This window comes from Myotis yumanensis, unplaced genomic scaffold (assembly GCF_028538775.1).
Source record: "Myotis yumanensis isolate MYYU_CA2020_CCGP unplaced genomic scaffold, mMyoYum1.0.hap1 SCAF_1, whole genome shotgun sequence".
Taxonomy (NCBI): Eukaryota; Metazoa; Chordata; class Mammalia; order Chiroptera; family Vespertilionidae; genus Myotis; species Myotis yumanensis.
This window is the reverse complement of record NW_027223752.1, coordinates 40313557-40338037: the sequence shown is the minus strand read 5'-3', so window position 1 is coordinate 40338037 and position 24481 is coordinate 40313557. Positions and strand designations below refer to the sequence as shown.

The following is a 24481-nucleotide window of genomic DNA, read 5'->3' as shown; positions in this document are numbered from 1 at the left end:
TATAACATTAACAATAAGCTCTTTTCTGTGATTATGACAATCTAAGCATAAAAATTCTTGTTCTTTTTGGCCCCAGGGATTATCTCAAAGGTTTGTTCTTAGTTTCATAATAAACAGATTATTCTTTTGGTTCAGGGTATTGCTTATTTTGAAAGGGTGAGAAAGTCCTAAGGGCTTTAATTATAAATTTTGGATGTCAAAAAGACTTGAAAATTGTACTTAAATAACATTAAATCTTTCAGAAAATACAATAGGTTTTTTGTTGGCTTTTAATACTTGACTAAAAGCAGGTCAACATCTGAGCTACACCAGTATCCCGATAAAGGGTCAAATGATTGTATAGAAATTTATCTTCTATTTCTTTTTCTTTAAGGCTGTTATACCAACCTGATTCATTGTGGCATGAATGAAACTTGCTTCATTTGAAAAGTTTTTAAAATCCACTTTTGTGAGATTTTTGTTCTTGTTTTAAAGGAAGATATTTGTGTTATTTATGATTCATATCTGTTATATTACTATTAACTTTGCTTTCTAAATTAAAAAATGAAATAAACAGATTGGTTATTTTAGTTTTATTAGAATTCATCAAAGTTTTTAATAAGCATAAATGAAATGATATATAAACTGATTTTTTATCTTTTTCTAGAGGCCTGATGCATGAATTCGTGCATGGGTGGGGTCCTTCGTGGGGTCTCAGCCTGGCCAGCGATCGGGGCCAGTTGAGGGCGGCACGCCCGGCCTGGGGGAGGGACTGAGGGAGGTTGGCTGGCCAGTGGGGAGGGAAACCGCAGGAGGTTGGCTGGCCCGCCACAGGGAGGGACCATGGGAGGTTGGCTGTACAGAGGGAAGGATCACGGGCGGGGGGCCGGCCAGCTGCAGGAGATGCGCCAGCTGTGGGAGGTTGGCTGTGGGAGCACACTGACCACAAGGGGGCAGCTCCTGCATTGAGCATCTGCCCCCTGGTGGTCAGTGCCCATCATAACAACCAGTTGACCGGTCATTTGGTTGCCTAGGTTTTTATATATACTAGAGTCTCAGTGCACGAATTCGTGCACCAGTGGGGTCCCTCGGCCTGGCCTGCAGGATTGGGCCTAAACTGGCTCTCCGACATTCCCCGAGGGGTCCCGGATTGCGAGAGGGTGCAGGCCAGGCCAAGGGACCCCACGGTGCATGATCGGGGCCGGGGAGGGATGCAGAAGGTTGGCAAGCCAGGGAGGGACTATGGGAGGACTCCCGGGCGTGTCTGGCCTATCTTGCTCAGTCCCGATCGGCTGGACCCCAGCAGCAAGCTAGCCTACTGGCCGGAGCGTCCACCCAATGGTGGTCAGTGCACGTCATAGTGAGTGGTTGAGCAGCCTTAGCATATCGTTAGCATATTATGCTTTGATTGGTTGAACGGATGACCCAACGACCAGACACTTAGCATATATAGGATAGATTGCTCTAAACATTCAAGTAGAGTTCAACATAGAATGTCGATTTGATTACCTTTACTTCTCAGTAGATTCATACCATAAGAAACCAAAATTATTTTTGTAATTTTACATCTGCTTATTATGCCAACTGTGTCATTCAATTCTGTAATTATGAAGGTCATTTTAATTAAATCTATAATTATAAAGATAATTATATATGTTAGTATTGGTTTATTTATTTTTTTCTTTCGTGATAATTCAACAAATATTTCTTTTTTTTAATATTTTTAAAATTAAATCTTTATTGTTCAGATGATTACATTTGTTCCTCTTTCTCCCCCCACCCATAACTCCCCTCATCCCAGTTCCCGCCCCACCCTCCGCCCTCACTCCCCACCCACTGTCCTCATCCATAGGTGCACGATTTTTGTCCAGTCTCTTCCCGCATCCCTCACACCCCTTTCCCCCCCAAGAATAGTCAGTCCATTCCCTTTCTATGCCCCTGATTCTATTACAATCACCAGTTCATTCTGTTCATCAGATTATTTATTCACTTGATTCTTAGATTCACTTGTTGATAGATGCATGTTTGTTGTTCATAATTTGTATCTTTACCTTTTTCTTCTTCTTCCTCTTCTTAAAGGATACCTTTCAGCATTTCGTATAATACTGGTTTGGTGGTGATGAACTCCTTTAGCTTTTCCTTATCTGTGAAGCTCTTTATCTGACCTTCAATTCTGAATGATAGCTTTGCTGGATAAAGTAATCTTGGTTGTAGGTACTTGGCATTCATCACTTTGAATATTTCTTGCCATTCCCTTCTGGCCTGCAAAGTTTCTGTTGAGAAATCAGCTGACAGTCGTATGGGTATTCCCTTGTAGGTAATTGAGTTTCTTTCTCTTGCTGCTTTTAAGATTCTCTCTTTGTCTTTTGCTCTTGGCATTTTAATGATGATGTGTCTTGGTGTGGTCCTCTTTGGATTCCTTTTGTTTGGGGTTCTCTGCGCTTCTTGGACCTGTAAGTCCATTTCTTTCACCAGGTGGGGGAAGTTTTCTGTCATTATTTCTTCAAATAGGTTTTCAATATCTTGCTGTCTCTCATCTTCTGGCACCCCTATAATTCTGATGTTTGTACGCTTGAAGCTGTCCCAGAGGCTTCTTACACTATCTTCGTATTTTTGGATTCTTTTTTCATTTTGCTTTTCCGGTTGGGTGTTTTTTGCTTCTTCGCATTTCAAATCTTTGACTTGATTCTTGTGCTCCTCTGGTCTGCTGTTGGGTGTCTGTATAATATTCTTTATTTCAGTCAGTGTATGCTTAATTTCTAGTTGGTTCTTTATCACAACATCGAGGGTCTCATTAGATTTCTTGAGGCTCTCATCAAGTTTATCGGCAGTTTCTAGAAAATTATTGAAAGCCCTTAAAAGTGCATTTTTTAGCTCTATATCCTCCATTTCTGTCATGGTTTTTTGTCTCCGCATTTTTTATGCTTTCTTGGTGCACCCCCTTGTGGTCTATGTGCGCAGTCTTGTTGTAGTTAAGCCTTGATTGTTGTCGGCAATACTGGGGGTGAATTGACCTCCAGGCTAACTGGCTATGAGAGTCAGCTGTGTCTGCAGTGGGAGAGCTTCTGTGCTGAATCTCTAGGGCGGTGCTAATCTAGCGTTTGCCTAAGGCTATCTGGCAGATGCCTCTGTGCAGGGCTTGGGCGGGGCGGGTCCCTGGGGATCTACAGGGCGGGCAGAGCGAGCAGTTATGGCTGCTCTCAGTTCCGTCCCCAGGGGCTCTGCCTCTCCGAGTCCCGGCAACCGCTGCAAACCACGGAGAGAAAGCTGCATTCGAGTTCCGACCGAAGCCAGACAGTCCCGCTTCTCCCGTTTGAGTCTGGGTCCCTAGAGACTTGCCTGGATCTGGAGCTCAGAGTCTGAAACTCCCTCCTGATTGAAAACAATAACCTCGCCCATGCCGCCGGCCTGCTCCACATGCACTCCGCACCTTAGTATTTCACTTCCGCACTGCGCCTCCTCTGAGTCTTGGTATGGATTTCTCTTTCCTTCTAGTTGTAGGATTTCCACTCAGCCAGCCTTCCTGTGGTTCTGGGTGATGTCCGTTCCGTCTTATAGTTGTAATTTTTGAAGTGGTTGTTCGAGGCAGCAAACTCCAGCGTTAAGCTATGCCGCCATCTTGGTTTCTCCCCAACATATATTTCTTGAACTCTTAACAGATGGGAAAGTTTTCCCCACCCCCATTTTTAATAGACTTTATTTTTTAGAGTAGTTTTAGATTCACAGCAAAAATAAGCAGAAAATACAGAGTTCTTATATACCCCCTGCTCCACATATGCAGATACTCTTTCACTGTAAACATCTCGCACCAGAGTGGTAAATTTATTATAATTGATGAACCTACAATGATATATAATTATCGTCCAAAGTTCATAGTTCACATTAGGGTTTACTCTTAGTGTTGTGCATTTTATGGGTTTGGGCAAATATATAATATTTTTGTATAAGATAGTATATATTCACCAGTATAGTATCATACACTAATAGTTTCACTGCCTTAAAAATTCTCTGTGTTTTCTGCCTTTTGTCCCTCCTTTCCTTCTTCCACCCTATGCCTGGCAAAAACTGGTCTTTTTACTGTCTCCATAGTTTTGTTTTCTTCAGAGTGGCATATAGTTGGAATCATACAGTACGTAGTTTTTTTTTTCATGCTTGAATAATATCCCCCTTTCTGTATGTACTACATCATTTATTCATTCGCCTACTGAAGGACGTCTTGGTTGCTTCCATGTTTTGGTAATTAAAAATAAAGCTTCTGTGAATATTTGTGTGCAGGTTTTTGTGTAAACATAGTTTTTAATACCACTGGATAAATACCAAAGTGTACAATTGCAGGATTGTACTGTCTTCGCAAAGTGGCTGTGCCATTTTATATTCTCACTGCAACGAATCAGGATTCTTGTTGCTCAGCATCCTTGCCAGCAGTTATTGTTATCAGTATTTTGGATTTTGGCCATCCTAATGGGTGTGTATTGGAAGTTTTTAATTTAAGTACTGGGAGTATTAAAGATATATCAGACCTAGAATCTGCCCACAAGTAACACTGTAGATCAAATAGATGTGTACATTGAAAGTAATTATAAGTGCAATCAGAATGATTTTAGATAATGTATTTTGGGAATTTGGGGATGGAGAGATTGTACCTGCAAAGTGAATTATAAGGAAGACCTGGGGATTATATTGGCTATAGAAAAATGGGTCAGATACATCCACAATTGTTCTGGGTTTGATTGGTTCTAAGAAGGGCCCTTTGATCATGGGTATGGAAGTACGAAAGTGTTGGGCAGAAGAATAGTTGAAGTAGACTGGAAGTGGTTTTTAGGCATTGAGAGGAGCAATACAACTAGTATTGTAGATAAGGTTCAGGCTTTGGAATCAGCATACGTTAAAATCCTGGTTCCAACATTTATTAGCTATATACCTTGATCGTAGTTAATGTCTTTATAGCTTATTTGTAAAGTGTACCTATCTTATAAGGTTATTAGGAGGATTAACGTGATGTAATTAGGTCAAATGCTGGATATAGTGCCAGTTATATGTATTTCATATATGTTTGATTGATACACACACAAAAACACATACACGTATACTATAGAGTGTATTCCTCAAGCAAAATTTTGAGAAGGAAGTCACTTAAGTGGACAAATGAAGGAAAGCCACACTGGTTGGAATTCCTGGGTCTCTCTTTCCTTTGCTCCCCCCGCCCCCCCCCCCCCTTGCTTCTTGAAGAGGCTTTGAGGAATCTACAGAACTCACAAAGCACAGAGGGAAAAGGAATTTGAGAGATTAAGATTAGATTTTTTTCAAGGCAGTATGGATTCAGAAGCAGTGAGTGAACTTAGTGACTCATGACTGAATAACATAATCAGAACTTTATTTTAGAAGGGTTAATTGGTAGCTGATTCCATTAAAAGGAAGGACAGTTTCTTTAATAAACTTTTTTAAAATAACTAGCACAGTGCTAAATATTATTTAATGAATGACACAAGGATACTTTTTTGATTTGCTATTATCATTTGACTAGAGGCCCGGTGTACGAAATTTGTGCGGGGTGGGGGTGGGGGGGCGTGGTCCCTCATCCCAGCCTGCGCCCTCTCACAATCCGGGACCCCTTGGGTAGGGTTCCTAGGCCTGGCCGGTGACCAGAGCCTTTTGGGGCTTTCCTTCCCCTGGCTGCCAGCAGCTTAAGGTCATTAATTAAAATGACCTTTCCTGTCCCCGCCGCTGCCACTGCTTGCCATCTGTGTGGTGCTGCCCCCTTCTCCCTTGCCACTGGTTGCCTCCCTCTGCGGGGTGATTGCTGGCCGGCCCCACACACCTGCCACAGCATTGCTGGCCGGTGGTCTGGGCCTCACTCTTTGGGGTGATTGTGGAGCGCCCCCCCTCCTCTCATTGATCACCCCATGGCCAGTGGTTTGGGCCTCCCTCTTTGGGGTGATTGGTCACAGAGCGCCCCCATCGATTGCCCCGCAGAGGGTAGCCTGGGTCTCCCTCTGCGGGGCAATCGTGGGGTGATGGTAGGGCCCCCCGACCAATCACATTGCATCTGCCTTGGTTGGCCTGGTGCCAGTGTGTGTCATAGTGTGGTCGTCCAGACAGTTGTTCTGCTGTTCAGTCGTTCAGTTGATTTGCATATTACACTTTTATTATTATAGATTATATAGTGTCTTATGTTAGTACTCTAAGTTCATTTGTGTAGGAGTGACTTCCTTATTAAAAGTGTTTGTCTTTGAAAACAGGAAGTATGCTCACAATGTTTGGAATCTAATAGATAATTAAATTATTTTCTCCTTTCCTTCTTTCTCTTATGTCTGGATGATACAGAGATTGTATTAAATATGATCATTGACTGCAAGATGAAGTAAAAAGTAATGAATGCTATGTATGTGTGTGTAACCATGTACAGTAGAAAGTTTTTATATGAGCTGTAAATAATGTTTTCAATATTTATGAGAGAAGGAAGTTGTTTCTCATTAGGGGGATCAGGGAGAACTTCATGGAAAAGTATTTGGGTAGACCTTTAAATATTGAGTATATTTTCAGTAGTAAGGAAGGGTGATCAGGTATTCTAGGCAGAATGGTGTGATCAAAGGAATTGGAGCAGGAAGTTGTTGGCACATTTGGGAAATGCAGAGCTTTCTAGTTTCAAGAGAGGTCTTTATGAAGGAGAGATAAAAAAGTAGTTATAGCCAGATTGTTAGTTTAGGTTATAGCCAGTAGTTGTAGCCAGAAGTATTCTGAATTCTAAATTATTTTTTTCCTAGTAAAATAAGGGATGGCAGAGGATGGTAGAGGTGGGAGATGATATGAGTATGTCTCAGAAATATTAGTGTGGCAGAATTGTATATTATGGATGGGATTAGGATATAGGGTAAGATGCAAAGATCCTGGAGAAAGGAAGTTAGAGATTATTATAAATTATTCAAGGAGAAATTAGATCCTGGTTTGGTCATTTGTCAGAGTACCTTGAGAATAGGGCAATTTTAAAGAGACTTTGATGGTAGAATCTGTAGGATTTGGCAACTGTTGCTTGTAGAATGCAAAGGAGAATGGATTAGTTTAATGAAGTGTTAAGTTTTGGCATTTTAGCTTGATAGCCCCATCATTAACAGATAAAGAATTTACAAGAAGGAACAAATTTGGAGGTAATTATGTGTTTGGTTTTCTAAAATGTACTTTGAGTTAGTGTCAACAATTCCTGGCATTTATTTGTTTGAAACTGGGAAGTGATGAGATTGCCCAAGGAACATAGAGGGAGGAAAGAGTGCAAAAACTAGAATCATACAGATTAGAGACCAAGAAGAGCCAGAGATGAAAACATAAATGAGTACTTTGAGTAGTAGTAGGAAGATTAAAAGAATATATTAGCAACTTAATCAAGAGAATGAAGTGCCTGAGGGAAAAAAAGTGATCAAATTATTAAGTAGGCATAGATGTTGAGGATGGTGGAGGTTGTGATTTGATGGTTTAGCAGATGGCCTGTTAAGTACAGGGAGTATGTTGTGAGTGGTTGGGAAAGGTCAACGGATCACAGTTGCCTTTGTGAAGGCCAGTGCTAGTTTGGAGCCACCTTTTCTGTTTTGTGTTGGGGTCAAAATATGATTTATGGAGAATGCCCTACATTACATCCTAGCTAGATTCCCTGGTTTACCACAATTATTACTTTTCTACTTTGTGGTAAAAAAGGTGGAAAGGTAGCCAGAGGGCTATTGTTTCTCATTTTCTCTAGTTTCGCCCAGAGTTATTAAATCCTATCTAATAAAAGGGTAATATGCAAATTAACCATTACCCCATCACAAAATAGTGGTGCCCATAGCCACAAGATGGTGGCACCCAGTCCTCTCAGCCCTGCCGAAGTCCCCCAGTTGGGGGGGGGGGAGGGAAGCGGCTGCTGAGAGCGGGCACCATGAGTGGCCTGGCGGAATGCTTGCTTTGTTGCTGCAACTGCGGAGGGCCTCTGGGCAGCAGGCACGGAGCAGCCAGCGGGGGTGGGAACACTTGCGTTCTGCACCCGGCCATGGAATGCCTTTGGCCAGGCCGGGCGCAGAATGCTTGTGTCATTGCAGGCTAGGCTGAGGGGACCCCCGCCCCCCCCAAGCACGAATTTCGTGCACCGGGCCTCTAGTTGTATATAATAGAATTGAGAATTGCTTTTATTTTTCTACATACCTAAATGAGCCTGAATTTTCAACATTGATTATGATAAATTGATGTTCTGAAGTAAGTTGGCCTTTTGAGGAAATAAAAATTGGATGAGATTGGTCTTTTGAGTATGTTTGATGGTCTTTTTTTTTTTTTTTTAAATATATTTTATTGATTTTTTACAGAGAGGAAGGGAGAGAGAGATAGAGAGTTAGAAACATCGATGAGAGAGAAACATCGATCAGCTGCCTCCTGCACATCTCCCACTGGGGATGTGCTCGCAACCCAGGTACATGCCCTTGACTGGAATCGAACCTGGGACCTTTCAGTCCGCAGGCTGACGCTCTATCCACTGAGCCAAACCGGTTTCAGCATATGTTTGATGGTCTTAATAAAATTGGTAGCCTTGTGTTGGGCCTCCAATATTACTTTTTAAATCTGATAAGACTCTATAATCCAAAAATCTAGAAACTATTTGAGATGATTGTTAGTTAAAAGAAAGAGTGAGATGGGGAAGGAATTTATAGGAACACAAAATATACTTAGGACAGATCAAACCTTTTTATAGGATAAACAGCAGGAAGCAGTGGTAAGTAATTGGAGAAGGGGTAGAAGGACTAATAATGGATGGAGAAAGATTACAGAGAAAGCCAAGGGAGATCTGAATTGAATTATGGAACAGGAGAGTCTTAATGATTTGGATCCTTCTTGACAGGCTGGTGCAAAAACACTAAGTGGTGAATATTGGGTGGTACTTTATAATGTGAATTTATATATGCCAAAGAGGTGTTTTTCTTGTTCAGAGTATTATAGCAACCTTTTGATTTATATATGTAAACTTAGAAGGGAGCAAAGGCATTTATAATTCAAATTATTTTGAGTTGGAATTTTAAACAGGCAGGTCTAATTCACAGAAAATTTATCAACTATAGTAACATGTCTCAGCAGCTTCTCTTACCAAATTATTTCAGTCTTAAGTTTTGGTGCCAGTTTATCCTTTACCTTTTCTATTAAGTTTCAACTCCTGTTTATTTCATATTTTTCCAGATCTAGACTAGATGGAAAATAATTCAAGCTTTGTGACTCGCCATGTTGGAGACCACTAGAATCTCAATAAAACCTGTTTTTAAAAAATATAAATTATATATAAGTATATAACTTTTAAAATCCTTTTGGATAATTTTGTTTTGTTTTGTTTCCAGAGCACAGCTTTTTTTTGACTATTGACTCTGACCAGTATAGTATATTCCAGAATTATTTTTTTTTATTTAAAAATTTTAAGCATTCTTTTATATGCTTTTAAAGTTAGAGTGGGGACTATAAAAATCAAATTTAATATGATTATGGCACATACATATTTTGTGATAGTCTGACACTTCCCTTATATTTGGCTCAGAAAACATAATTGCTGAACTAGAGCTAGTCTCTAAAATAGATAGTAGGTAAAAGGATATAAATAGAGCTATAAGGAATGATAACCCGATTGAATTAAGTTACTGGGATGAAAATTTGGTTTTTACATATGCAAGATTTATACTAAAACTATATTTCATGTTGTTTCCTTCCTGTTGTAGTTTTCAACTTAACCAACAATGTGGATTTGGACAACACCAAAAAGAAAATGGAGATATACCAAAAGGAAAACAAAGATGTCATTCAGAAAAATAAATTAAAGCTGGTTAGTTGCTAAGTATTTTCTTGTTCTTTTATTTTAGAAATGAATGCTTCTACATTACCTTTAAAAAAACTATCATTCTCTAAAAGTAATATTTGCAAAGAATTTAGCTGAAATTTAGACCAGAAGTACTAATAAATGTATATCTATATCTATAATAATAAAAGTGTAATATGCTAATTAAGCCAGACATTCTTCTGGACCTCCTTCTGGACTACCTTCTGGAGGAAGCCAGGGCTGCGAAGGCCGAGGCAAGCTGTGGTGGCTGCAAGGGCTGAGCCCCTTGCATGAATTTTATGCATTGGGCCTCTAGTAAGCATATACCAGTAAGTAGGAGGCACACATTACTGTAGCAAAAACAATTTTGGTGGGATTATTAAAATATATTCTTTAATGTTAAAAGAATTGCATGCATGCTGAGATTTAATTGTCTAGCGTATACAGTTTAGTACAACTTGGCTTTCTAGTTTTGGTGGAAAGTAGAGTTAATTATTTTTGAGGTACTTAATTAGGAATTTGTAATCATCGGTAAAACTGGTACAAGTATATTCAGATCACATAGTTTGTATTTTTATCTTGAGTTTAGAGGATTTCCTCCATATAGTCTAAGAGTGTTTCATTTAGGCACTTATTTTCCTGCAGTGAAGCTCTCAAGGAATTCACCCTACATTCTCATTCCATTCATAGCCAGCTTGGCCTCTTTAAAAAGGTGAGAGTATCATTGTGCCATAAAGTTCACTCACTGTCTTTGCCCAGTAGTCTCTTCTGGGTGCATCAGAAGATACATACAAAATAGGTATGCCTAGGTAACTTGTTGTATTAGCCCTATTTAACTCGATAGTGGAAGGCTGTTCCTTTCAAGTGAGTGCATTTTTATTCATAGTTTTAAACTAGGAAATAATACTGAGAGTTGCAATGAAAGAATAATCTAATTTTCGGCTGGTTATATTATTTTAAAGTAGGAATTTCTAATATCTGGAAACTTTATAATGATAAGTTAGTGAATAAAACAAATGCTTTATGTCCTTCATGTTACAGTGAGATTATTTGGACTGCTTCTGTTCTTGATATTAATTTTTAACATCTGGATATGTTATAACTGGTCAGTAATTCGTTATAATTTATTAATTGATAATTATAATTTATTAATTCTGATACTTACCTGGGTATTTGGTATTGGGATAAACATACATAGGACCATGCTTTTAAAGATGTGCTAGTTAACATATATAAGAAATTATGATATCATTGGCTAGAGCCCTCAAGTGGTCCCTGGGGCATGGACTAACTTACACGGCTAATGTCATTTTACTAAAATGAGGTAGCAACTTGCCTTTCATGTTTCTGTGAATGCTGAAGTCTCACTGTTCCAGAAGCAACGGAGTTGTATCAAAGAAGAAAAGAAAAAAAGCAATCTCTTGCATGATTAGGCTCATAAAAGGACCCATTTCTGTCATAGAGAAACTATTACTAAGTTGTCTGCTAAGGAGATCTTATTTGTTTCATGGAGCTGTTACCTAACATCAATCAATGTGAGCATGAGAAACTGAATAAAGGTGTTTTAATCTTGAAATAGAGTCTTAGTGAAGATTAACTTAATTTTTACTTTCACTTCTCTGGATTCTCATGAGCAGGAGAGATTGCAGTAATGTCTATCAATTTAGTACAAGAATATTTAGTTCAATAAACATTTGTTCAATATCTCCTAAGGATATATTGTACAAAGATGAATAAGAACCCTGTTTTCTAGGGATCAGGTAATTTCAATATAATGTCATAAGCACATGGATACCTTACCCATTCTGGAAAAATTGGGAAAGGTATTCCAGGCAAGGTCATGTTTGTGAAGCTTTGAAGGACAAGTAGAATTTAGCAAGATGAGGAAAATGGGACAAGGGCGAGGTTAGGGAGGCTGCCACAAGAAAGTTCCAGGCAGAAGGAAATCATGAGCAAAGGCAAAGAAAGCATGGATAATCATGAAGAGTTCTAGGAGTTGTCCATAGTTCTGTATTGCTGAGAGAGAGAGAGAGAGAGAGAGAGAGAGAGAGAGAGAGAGAGAGAGAGAGAGAGAGAGAGAAAGAGAAAGAGAGAAATGAAGTTGGAGGTGAACCTTTTTTTCAAATGAAAGCTTGCTCAGCATACTGTGGTTGAAATGATAATGCAGGAGGGATAGGCTGGATTCTCACCTGCTGGGTCTCTGCTGTAGTCTATCTTATGGCATTTTATTAGGGAATTCCCAGGATTCCTTAGATTACTGTTATAAGAACCTATTGATGATTGTCATTGAAGGGTTTTTAGCAAGGTGATAATAAGGTATTGTCCTTATTAGAATAGGTTTAGTAGTTTTGTGGAGGTTGAATTTGAGAGAATTAAGCCTGGAGTTCAGGAAGTTATTGAAGTCATTAGGTGAGTTCAGAGGTCACTTAAACAGCAATTGTGAAGTGAGGATGAATTAAAGAAATGTTTTGAGTTTAAAATAGCAAATTCTACTGATGGATTGAAGTGGGCGGTGAATGCAAGGAAAATTGATTGGGTAAGGCAGCACTAATAGGAGGAACACAGAGACTTTTAGTCTTTTAACTTGCTTCCCTTCTCTTAGTCTAATACCTCCTTCATTGTCTGCCTCCTCTGCCCCCATGTTTGATTTTTACTGATGGTTATTTTCCCAGTTATTTAACCAGCTAGCTAGCCAACCAATATTTATTGAGGCCTACTATGCACTAAATAACTCATATATTCTATTGCAGTGAGAAAATAGTCCACCAGTTCATTACCAAAGCTGATAAACTCGTTATTGGTCTGAATCTCATTTGGCCTGTAACCAGTGTTTGTTGCAGACTTCTTCCTTGGTGTTGAAACTTTTCCTTAACTTTTCTGGGGCTTCTAGTCATCTTTCTAAACTCTCCTCCTTATCCTATTGTTCTCACCTTTCTCTTTCATCCTCTTCATAGACTTCTCTTTTCTTCCTGTCTCTTAAACACAGGTTCCTCTTAGCGCTTCTCTTTATGGTTACTCTTTACATTGATTACTCTGAAATGTTTCTGCAGTCCATTAGTTTTCTCCTGAGCTCCTAGGATTATATTATGTAATATGCTCATATATCTATAAATGGTTAATAGACATTTCTTTTTGGATGTATTCTGGGCAGTTGTAATCCAGCATTCCAGAACTGAACATTTTAATCTTCACAGTCACTTATTTCTCCTATTATGTCCTTTATCCAGTTGTTCAAGGCATATCTGCTCAGTCTTCATGTACTGTTGGTCTCTCCTTATCATTTTTCTTTTTTTTAAAAAAAACACAAAACTTTTTATTGAGTTCAAAGAGGAAGGGAGAGGGAGAAAGAGAGAGCAACATTAATGAGGAGAGAGACTCACTGATCGACTGCCTCCTGTACACCCCACACTGTGGATGGAGTCTGCAACCCAGGCATGTGCCCTGACCGGGAACTGAACCTGGGACCTCCTGGTTCATAGTTCAACGCTCAACTACTGAGCCACACCGGCCGGGCTCTCCTTATCATTTTTTAAACCTGGTTCCCCTTCTGATTCTGTTATTATTTAGGGCCCTCATAATTTCTTATCTGGGTTATTGATGTTTTTCTAATTAGTCTTCCTGTCTTTAGTTTTGAACCCCATTGATCGGTATCTAGGTATCTACTTCCAGTCATCTTTCTAAATTCGTTCAAATTTCCTTAATTCTTGCCACTTGCCTTAGTGTGGCACAAATTCCCTTAGTATGGTATGATAGACCTTTCATGTTCTGCTCTCTGCTTGGCTGTCTAGCTTTATTTAGAACTTTTTCCCATCCCCACAATTCATAACAGGCAAACATTTCATCTTTATTCATGTCTTTGCAGCTTTGTTTTTCTGTCTAAATGGCCATTCCACTCTCTAATGGGGGTAAATACCTACTGTTTGAAGTCTTATCTTACATATAATAGTTTTTTAGGACTGCTGTAACAAATTACCACAAACTGGGTGGCTTATAGCAACAGGAATTTATTCTCCCTCACAATTTAGGCGGCTAAAAGTCTGGAATGAAGGTGTCACCAGGGCCATGTTCTCTCTGAAACCTTAGGGAAGTATCCTTTTTTGCCTCTTCTAGCTTCTGGTGGTTGCCAGCAACCTTTGGCACCACTCTGATCTCTTCCTCTGTCTTCCCATGACCTTCTCTCCTGCATGTATGTGTCCAGATTTCTAGTTGACCTTAACTTGTTTACATTTGCAGTGACCCTGTGTTGATATAAGATCACATTTGCAGGTACCAGGGGTAAGGCTTCAATGTAAGGGAACCCTAGTGCACTGTTGGTGAGAATGCAGATTGGTGCAACCACTATGGAAAATAGTGAGAGGTTTCCTCAAAAAGCTAAAAATGGAATTACCTTATGACCCAGTGATTCCACTTCTGGGAATATATTTGAAGAAACCTGAAACACTAATTTGAAAGAATATATGCACCCCTGTGTTCATTAAATCATTAATTACAATAGCCAAGATATGGAAGCAACCCAATTGCCCAGCAGTAGATGAGTGAATAAAAGAGCTGTTGTACATATACACAATGGAATACTATTTTGCCATAAAAAGGAATGAAAACTTTTTTGCGACAACATAGATGGACCTAGAGGGTATTATACTCAGTGAAATGAGTCAGAGAAAGACAAATACCATATGGTTTCACTTATATGTGGAATCTAAAGGACAAAATAAACAAAAAAGAAATCATGATTTCAGTAGTAGGAATTGTCAGAGGGAGTTTTCAGCTTTTTTCCTGGGAAAAAATTATGATGTTGAACCTCAAAGTGATTGGAATTTGATGCAGGGGAACCCTTAAATATGGATGCTTCTCTTCCTAATTTTCCTGGGCCTCTCTAAACTCTCTGATTTATATAGTGGGGGTGAGCCTGGGATGCTTTTTTGGAATTCCCATTGAACCATTGGACTCATTCTTGTTGTAATTACTCTCCGCACCATTTCTAATCTACTCCTGAGGTGCTTTCACACAGTATATTTCTGTGACTTTTTTGATTTGCCCAAAGCCTGCAGCACTCTAAAAGGCCATTTAAAAAGCAAGGGAAGAAGATACACAAATGGCTCAGGAGAGAGGCCACATGCCTTTCAGAAGTCCCAGAAGTATAAAATTTCAGCTAGTCTTTTGTAATGCTTGTCCTGGCAGGACCCGGTGACTAGAGTGAGGTATTTGAAGAAGATGGCTTGATTTCCACTGTGAGACACTATGAAAAAAAAAAGATATTTAAAATTGGGGAAAAATAAAAAGACTTCAATGTGTATTTTTGTTGGGACACATTAAACTTGGGACACATTAAACCCACAACACTCTATGAAATCTTTTCTGACTCTACTTGTCCTCCATCATCACAAAGAGAATTTACCACTCTATCAATTCTGTTCCCACTGTAGCCTGGGTATATTTCTCTAACAGTTGTCATACTTAATTACTTATATGTCACTGCTTTATTATGAAGCTCATCTTTTTCTGCTTATGGGCCTCCAAATCAAGTATTTCACTTTCCCAGCCCTTATAGCTCAGTCCCTAACCCTAACTTTTTATATTTATTCCGATTAGTCCCCTAGATCAAGTTTGATTCTCTTCTCCACTGGGGGTCTGAGTTAGAGTAGCAACCTCAGTACTAAAGGAGGAAACCTTTGAAAAATTATAGGGAGAGGTGCTAATAGTGATCAATTTAATGTAAGGGGAATGGTGGGATGGGGAGAGGGATTAAATAAAGATAACTTCGAGATTTCAGCTTGAGTTGACTGAAATATAGGTATACATTTATTAGAAACTAGAGGCCTGGTGCACAAAATTGGTGCACGGGTAGGGTCCCTAGGCCTGGCTGGTGATCAGGGCCAATCTGGGCTTTCTGGCTGCCTGCCAGGCCCTTCCTTCCCCAGCTGCCTGCTGCCCTCCAGGGCCTTCCTTCATTCCGTGTTGCCCCCAGGTGGGCAGTGCACATCATAGTGAGCGATCAAATTCCTGGTCAGTTGAACTCCCAAGGGGACACTTTGCATATTAGCCTTTTATATATATATAGATAAGGAATATAGGGGGATGATCAGCTTTGAGAAACCATATGCTAAACTTAATTTTAGATGTACTGAGTTTGAATCTTTTTGCATGAGAATTTTGTGGTTTTTTTGGGGGGAAGTTTATCTAATGTATGAAATAAAAATATCTAATAATGTTTTTTTTTAAAAATATATTTTATTGATTTTTTACAGAGAAGAAGGGAGAGGGATAGAGAGTTAGAAACATTGATGAGAGAGAACCATCGATCAGCTGCCTTCTGCACGCCCCCTACTGGGGATGTGCCCGCAACCAAGGTACATGCCCTTGACCAGAATCGAACCTGGGACCCTTCAGTCTGCAGGCCGACGCTCTATCCACTGAGCCAAACCGGTTAGGGCAATGTTTTAAATATTATCAATATATTAAAAAGCCTAAGCGACCGTCCAACCATCCGACTGGTAGCATGATGCGCAATGACTACCAGTGGACAGACCTCAATGAAGGAGCTGCTGAGCTGCAGTAACTTGGCAGCTGCGGTTCTTGGATAACGCACCCAGAACCAGAGAGGAGGGAGCCCGATTCCGGGGTGCGTCACCCGAGAACCACCCTCTTGCAATCTGGGACCCCTCGGGGGATGTCGGAGAGCTGGTTTCAGCCCGATCCCCACAGGCCAGGCCGAGGGGCATGCACCGGGTCTCTAGTTTACATAAAAGTATACTTTTATCTGAAGTCTCTGTTAATTTCAGTATTATGTTGGTGGTCCCCAAACCTATTATGCTCTCTCCCCCACATTCTATGTAGTGTGGCTCAATGGTTGAGCATCAGCCTATGAACCAGGAGGTGAAAGTTTGATTCCCAGTTAGGGCACATGCCTGGGTTGTGGGCTCAATCTCCAATGGGGGGCTTTCAGGAGGCAGTGATCAATGATTCTCTCTCAAGATTGATGTTTCTATCTCTCCCTCTCCCAAATCAATAAAAATATGTTTAAAACACACACACAACAAAACAAAATAAAAAACACTACAACGTTTTAAAGAGCAAGAGTCAAGTTTTTAAAATAAAGCCAATCAGATTTGTACTGTATTTTTTATTCAAAAGACTTCAAAGAGCAAAGACTTGATGTAATACTACATTTAAGTATGAGTTAGGGTTGGAATAGATTTCAGAGCCTGCAAGTAATTAATATTTCTGAAGAACATTGTAAAAGGTGAATGAGTAGACCTGAAGTTAATTCTGTGTACATACTGGCTTTGAAATTAGAGTTTTTCAGTCCATAAAGAGGGCTCTTGACATTTACATGCCTGTATTAGAAAATAAATTCATTTAAAAAAAACTTATCTTAATGAATGGTTTTTTAGAATTCTAGCATCAAAAAGTCTTATTTTAGCTTGGGAAAAACAAACTAAGTGCTGTGCTAAGTTTTCATTATCTTTTATGTTTGAGAAATTATTGCTATTAAATAAGCTAATCTTTTAAATAGAATATATCAGTCCATAGTTCTATATAGAGATTGTCTGTTTGTTGTTGTATTTCTTATTTTGTTTCGTTTTCCTTGTTAAATCCCGTAAAATGAATGCTTGAAACTGTCTTTAATCGTTATAAATAAACTAGGGGCCCAGTGCATGAATTCATGCACCTTGAAAGGAACTGTGTGGGCTGTGAGGCTTCAGTGGGCACAGGGGCGGGTCTCTGCCCATTCTCCGTGCCCCCGCCCAGTCCCTTTGCTGTTGCCCCTGATTCCCTGTCTGCCAGCAGCCCTGTTCCCGCCGTTGCCACTCCCATGTGCTGACGCCACCGGCCCTGATCGCACCCGCTGACAGCGTGGAGCAATTGGAGCCAGCGCCAGCAGCAGGTGGGAGCAGAGCTGGTGCCGTCAGTGGGTGTGAGCAGCAGCTGCTGCCCCGATTGCCCCTCAGGAGCAGGGGGAGGTGGAGAAGCCCTCAGGGGTGATCGGGGCGGCAGCCGTTGTTTGCACCCACGGATGGCGCCAAGCAGTCAGGACTGGTGCCGGGTGCCGGCAGTGGGTGTAAGTGGTGGCTTCAGCGCCAGCTGCGGGTGTGAGCGGGGCTGGTGTCAACAGCAGGTGCAAGCACCGGGCGGGACCACAGTGTGCAGGAGCAAAGAATTTAGTACCCACCAGAGACTTGCTCTGAAGATAGTGACTGGCGCCCTGAATTGGTCTGGTGCCCCCACTCACCTGCTCCACCATCCTGCTGTGGCCAACACCCGCCATGTTCCGTGCTCTGTCGCCTGTTGCCGATGTCCGTCATGTTCTGCGCACGCCCCCTGGTGGTCAGCGCACGTCATAGCGACCGGTTGTTAGGTTGTTCAACCATTCGGTCTATTGGCATATTAGCCTTTTATTATATGAGATTAACCCATTATTAAGCACAGTTCCTGCAATTCTGCAGCTTGCCTCGATGTACTTTGTTTAGGTGTTTGTTTAGTGCTAGATGTCATTCTCTTTAATAGTAATATATCCATATGAAATAAAATGAATTTTAGTTCCTTCAAAGTGTAATTGCTGCACTATTAAACAATAAGTGGCTATTTTGTTTTATGCTTCCAAAAAAGAAGAAAATCAGAATGTGGTATAGGATCAATGTTGGTTACTAAGTTTATTCTATACCATATATAAATGTTTCTGTTTTAGACACGAGAACAAGAGGAATTGGAAGAAGCTCTAGAGGTAGAACGACAGGAAAATGAACAAAAAAGACTGTTTATACAAAAAGAAGAACAACTACAGCAAATTCTAAAAAGGAAGAATAAGCAGGCTCTTTTAGATGAACTGGTATGTATTAATGCTAATTACAATAAAAAATCACTCTTCGGGGTTTGTGTTTCTTATTTATTATGCTGGATAATGACATTTTAATGGCATTTCTGCAGTTTGTGCTGGTGTATTAAACTTTGATTCCTTTATTAAAAAATTTTTTTTTACAATACCCATTTTATTTCAGAAGTGAGAGTAATATAACTGACATAATCCAATGTTCGGTTAATAGATTGTTTACATGTTTCTAAGCTTACTGTCTAAAACACATTGTTTTCCAAGAATTTTTTTTCCCTGATTAATACTGGTTTTCTAATAACTGGTTCATTTTAAATTGTTTCAGCTCTGGGCTGAAGTTTGCAGTGATTCTGGTTACTCTGTGAGAACTATATTTCATATTTTTGTGTGGAAAAGAATGAGAAGAAATGGTGATGTTTTGCAAGTTATTGGTGTTTTCCTGCAATTAGCCCCTCTAGTTGTTGACATCTATAATAATAAAAGCCTAATATGCTATTTAGACCTTCTAGACGAAGCCGGGGCTGCGAGGGCTGAGCCTCTGGCACGAATTTTGTGCATCGGGCCTCTAGTTGGTAGATAACAACCATAATAATAACTAAATTTTATGAAATGTTTCATAGATTTCATTTATTATTTGATGCTTTTAACCTAGTAATATTGGTAAACTCACAACTAGAAAGTCATCCTCTCCAGGGATGTCTTTTGTATTCTTCCCTTTCTCTTTTTGTCCACATAATTTTCATGAGGTCCTCAGTATAGCTGATATACTGCTTATTATTCTATGATTGGGTAAATGTGTATGTGTATATTTTCTACTGTGCTTTTTTGCCCGAAAGCACTTAAGCCAGCTAACCAGGAATAAAAAGAAAAAGCAAGATTATTTAAATTAGAGATAGGTGAGAAAGTAAAGGGAAAGTAAGGATAAGGACATTAATGAGATTTAGACAGAAAATGCTTATCATAAACCCTATGTATTTTGTCTCAGTGCAGTGTAAATTGGTTCTAAAAGTAAGGACAGCAGCATATTAATAGAATATGTGCCCTAGCTGGTTTGGCCCAGTGGATGGGGCACCAGCCTGTGGACTGAAGGGTCCCGGTTTGATTCCGGTCAAGGGCACATGCCTGGGTTTTGGGCTCGGTCCCTGGTAGGGAGCATGCAGGAGGCAGCTGATCAATGATTCTATCTCATCATTGATGTTTCTTTCTATCTCTCCCTCTCCCTTCCTCTCTGAAATCAATTAAAAAAATATATATATGTATATGTATGTGTGTATATATATATATATATATATACTAATAAAAGAGAAACATGGTAATTAGCGTACGACCGCTACCCTTCCCATTGACTAATCAGCATATCCTTATGCAAATTAACTATCAGCCAAGATGGCGGCCGGCAGCCATGCACTGAAGCGAACAGGGAGGCTTGCTTGCTCCAGTGATGGTAGACTCCAACATTCCCCGCCTAACTTGCCGGCCTCTCAGCTGCAACTCTAAGCAACTATGTACTATGTTGCAAATATAGAAGCTAAACAAAACCCCAGAAACCGGCTTTCAGTCAGCCAGGCTTCAGCCAGCCGGACCGCAACATTGTATCGATGTTTTCAGCAGCGAGGCCTCAGAGCTAAAGCTGGCCCAGAATAAAAAAGAAAAAAGAAAAAAAGGAGCGGTTGGGAGCTTCAGTCACCCGCCACCCAGAAAACAGCCCTCAGCCCCTCACCCAGACTGGCCAGGCACCCCAGTGGGGACCTCCACCCTGATCCAGGACACCCTTCAGGGCAAACCAGCCAGCCCCTACCCGTGCACCAGGCCTCTATTCTATATAGTAAAAGGGTAATATGCCTCCCGGCACCGGGATCAGTGGAGCAGCGAGGCTCCCGGCACCGGGATCAGCGTGACAGGGGGCAGCGCCCAAACCCCCTGATCGCCCTGCGGCTCTGTGTGTGACAGGGGGCGGGGCCACAACCTCCCTATCTGCCCTGCTCTGTTCCTGACAGGGTGCGGCGCCCCAACCCCCTGATCGGCCCTGCTCTGTGTGTGACAGGGTGCGGCGCCCCAACCCGCCCCCCCCCCCCCGCCACAGGCCCTGCTCTCTGTGTGACAGGGTAGAGCCATAACCTCTCCATCGGCCCTACCCTGAGTGTGACAGTGGTGGTGCCCCAACCCCCTGATCGGCCCTGCTCTGTGGGTGATAGAGGGTGGCGCCCCAACCCCCCTCCATGGGCCTTGCTCTGTGTGTGACAGGGTAGAGCCATAACCTCCCCATTGGCCCTGCCCTGAGTGTGACAGGGTACAGCACCCCAAGCCCCTGATCCGCCCTGCTCTGTGTGTGACAGGGGGCGGTGCCCCAACCCCCCAATCGGCCCTACCCTGAGCGTGACTGAGGGTGGCATCGCAACCTCCCTATCCGCCCTGCTCAGTGCATGATGGGGCGGCGCCCCAACTCCCCAATCGGCCCTGCTCTGAGCCTGACCAGGGGCTGCACCTAGGGATTGGGCCTGCCCTCTGCCACCCAGGAGCAGGCCTAAGCCAGCTCTCCCGAGGGGTCCCAGACTGCGAGAGGGCACAGGCCGGGCTGGGGGACCCCCCCTCCCCCCCCCAGTGCACAAATTTTTGTGCACTGGGCCTCTAGTATATATATATAAATAATACTGTGTTTTCCATAGCATCTTCCACTAATTTTTCTTGAAACTATCATGTGGCAGACGAGGCTTTAACATGTGAAATGACACGTGTTGTGTTTTATAGTTTTTGGGGCCATATATTTTGTGAGAAATTAAAACCTTTAATAAATCAATTAGTAAATGTTGATGTTGTAATTATTTATTGCAAGGTTCTTTCCTTCATCATTTTATACAAAGATGAACATACTTGTCTTTGGTAATGCTGCTCCCCTATATAGTCAATTGAATTAATAAATGCAGAACTTAGACCTAGGATGAAAATACACTTTAACTTTTTTTTCTTTATAATTTAAATTCTTTATTGTTTAAAGTATAACATAAGTCTCCTTTTCCCCCATTGACCTCTTTCCAGCCACCCCCAGCCCCCAGCACATGCTCTCACCCCCTACTGTCTGTGTCCATTGGTCATGCTCATATGCATGCATACAAGTCCTTTGGTTGATCTCTTACCCCTTCACCCCCCACCTTCCCTCATAGATTGGACAGTCTGTTCGATGCTTCTGTGACTTTGATTCTATTTTTGTTCACCAATTTATGTTGTTCATTATATTCCACAAATGAGTGAGATCATGTGATATTTATTTTTCTCTGACTGGCTTATTTCACTTAGCATAATGCTCTCCAGGTCCATCTACACTGTTTCAAATGGTAAGAATTCCTTCTCTTTTACAGCAGCATAGTATTCCATTGTGTAGATGTACCACAGTTTTCTAATCCACTCATCTGCTGATGGGCACTTAGGCTGTTTCCAAATCTTAGCTATTGTAAATTGTGCTGCTATGAACATAGGGATGCATATATCCTTTCTGATTGGTGTTTCTGTTTCCTTGGGATGTATTCCTAGAAGTGGAATTACTGGGTCAAATGGGAGTTCCATTTTTAATTTTTTGAGGAAAGGCCATACTGTTTTCCACAGTGACTGCACCAGTCTGCATTCCCACCAGCTGTGCAAGAGGGTTCCTTTTGCTCTGCATCCTCTCCAGTACTTGTCGTTTGTTGATTTTTTAATGATAGCCATTCTGACAGGTGTGAGATGGTACCTCAAATCTGCTTTTGTTTTGATTTGCATCTCTCAGATGATTAGTGACTTTGAGCATGTTTTCATATGTCTCTTGGCCTTCTGTATGTCCTCTTTTGAAAAGTGTCTATTTAAGTCCTTTGCCCATTCTTTGATTGGATTGTTTTTCTTCTTTTTGTTAAGTTGTATGAGTTCCCTGTAAATTTTGGAGATTAAACCCTTATCGGAGATAACATTGGCAAATATGTTCTCCCATGCAGTGGGCTTTCTTGTTGTTTTATTGATAGTTTGTTTTGCTGTGCAGAAGCTTTTTATTTTGATGTAGTCCCATTTGTTTATTTTCTCCTTAGAGTCCATTGCCCTAGGAGCTGTATCGGTAAAGACACTGCTGCGACATATGTCTGCTATTTTGCTGCCTATGGCTTCTTCTAGGATTTTTATGGTTTCCCGTCTTATGTTTAAGACCTTTATCCATTTTTAGTTTATTTTTGTGTGTGGTGTAAGTTGGTGGTCTAGTTTCATTTTTTTGCATGTAATATAAAGAGTTTTTAGATTTTATTTTGAGGTTATCTAACTGTGCATAGCAAGTATAACTTACATATTCTTTTAGTCTCAAAGTACTAAGTTTGCCTCCCTCATTGAGCTGCTATTGCCATGAAGCTTCCTTTTAATTCACTGGAGCAGGAAGCAAGATGTGAAACTGCAAGTGTTGTACATTGTGTATAATCTGGAGTTAATATTGGTTTTTGTGAGGACCCCCCCCCCCCCCCTTCCTGTTTTCTTCACCTGGAAGTCATTACTGCACATACTTTCTTCACTGTTTAGATCATATAACATGGTGGTTAAATAATCCTTAGCAATTTACTATATACATTAGAACAATTAATTACATTACATTGGTTTAGAATACCAATGAAGTTTGAATTTCTGGGTTCCATTTTAAAATTTAGTTTTAAAAATTCATTGTTACTTTAATTTTTGAATATTTATTAATTTTTTTGGTTAAAGTGTTGACATACATTTAGTCCTTATTGACTAACGAATTCATTAAATTTCTTTTTATCCTCCTAAATCCTTATTAAGTAAAACACTACATTATAATTCTTTTTCTATGTATATTAATGAATTACATTTTATAGATAAAGATAGCATTGGCACTTGTCAATATGTCTAGAGGCTTAACTTTTAGGGTTATTCTCTGGATCTACTAGACAGTAAGTACTATTTATAAGAATTTCTCTTCCTTTTTTTGGGTTGGTCCTTGTGCTGAAAGTCACTTTTTAACCTTTTGTAAAGCATTGACATTATATTATACTGTAGATGACAGGATTTTAATGTTATGGTATTAATGTTTATGGCTTAATATTTACCATAATGTTGCCTAAAAAGTCCATTTATTTAATCCTAACTGTAAATTCAGGTGTGTGTGTGTGTTTTTTTTTTAACACTTTGGAAAAAGATTTTAAAACAGCTCCTGATTTAGTTAATCTTTTTATATTCCTGTTTTTATATTCTCTTCACTTTATGTCTGAAATTTTGTATGGGCTAATATTGCTGTCAAATGTAGTAGCTGACTTTTATTAGAAATATTGTTTGCCAGATGGCTTGCTTAAAGTCAGTTAAAATAATCTTTTAAAAATGGTCATTATAAAGCTTTTAATGAGTATTACAGGCAGTCTTATTAAAATTTCCTTAAGTATTAAACAAGGTACCTTCAGGCAATTAATGTAGGTTAGGGAACCTTTCAAGGTAAAATGGAAAGCTAAGAAGAATGAAATAATTTGAAAGGCTGAATCTGCATTTTATGTATTCCCAAGAGGATGTGAATTCCTCATAGTTTATTTTACTACATAGATTTTGTTGTTTTTAGAGCTCCTGCTTAATTCTAGTTTAACATTCACAAAGATTTTCAACCTCTAAAATTTTGAGTGCTCAAGTGGAATAAAGCAGATTTGAGGTAAATTGTATGCCAGAGTAGCAAAATTAGTTTCAGATTCTTAGAATGTTTATTTTTATTAAATTTCAGCTGTTTTACTAATATATTTTAATATTTAGGTCCCTTTATGTGACATTGAAACCAGGCCAAAGTATTGATTAGCAGGTTTTTGAAGTGAATTCATTGTCTTGAATTTACACAAGAACTTTTAGTTTTTAAG

General features: G+C 40.1%; 1 protein-coding gene across 1 annotated transcript in view; it reads left to right on the top strand.

The window, feature by feature from the left end:
• The window catches only part of MNAT1 (MNAT1 component of CDK activating kinase), a 200029-nt gene that overhangs the window by 79460 nt on the left and 96088 nt on the right, over positions 1-24481 (top strand). The window contains exons 4-5 of the mRNA XM_070418867.1: positions 9696-9799; positions 18483-18623. Coding sequence (XP_070274968.1) covers positions 9696-9799; positions 18483-18623 — 245 coding nt within the window. The remainder of the gene's footprint in view (positions 1-9695; positions 9800-18482; positions 18624-24481) is intronic.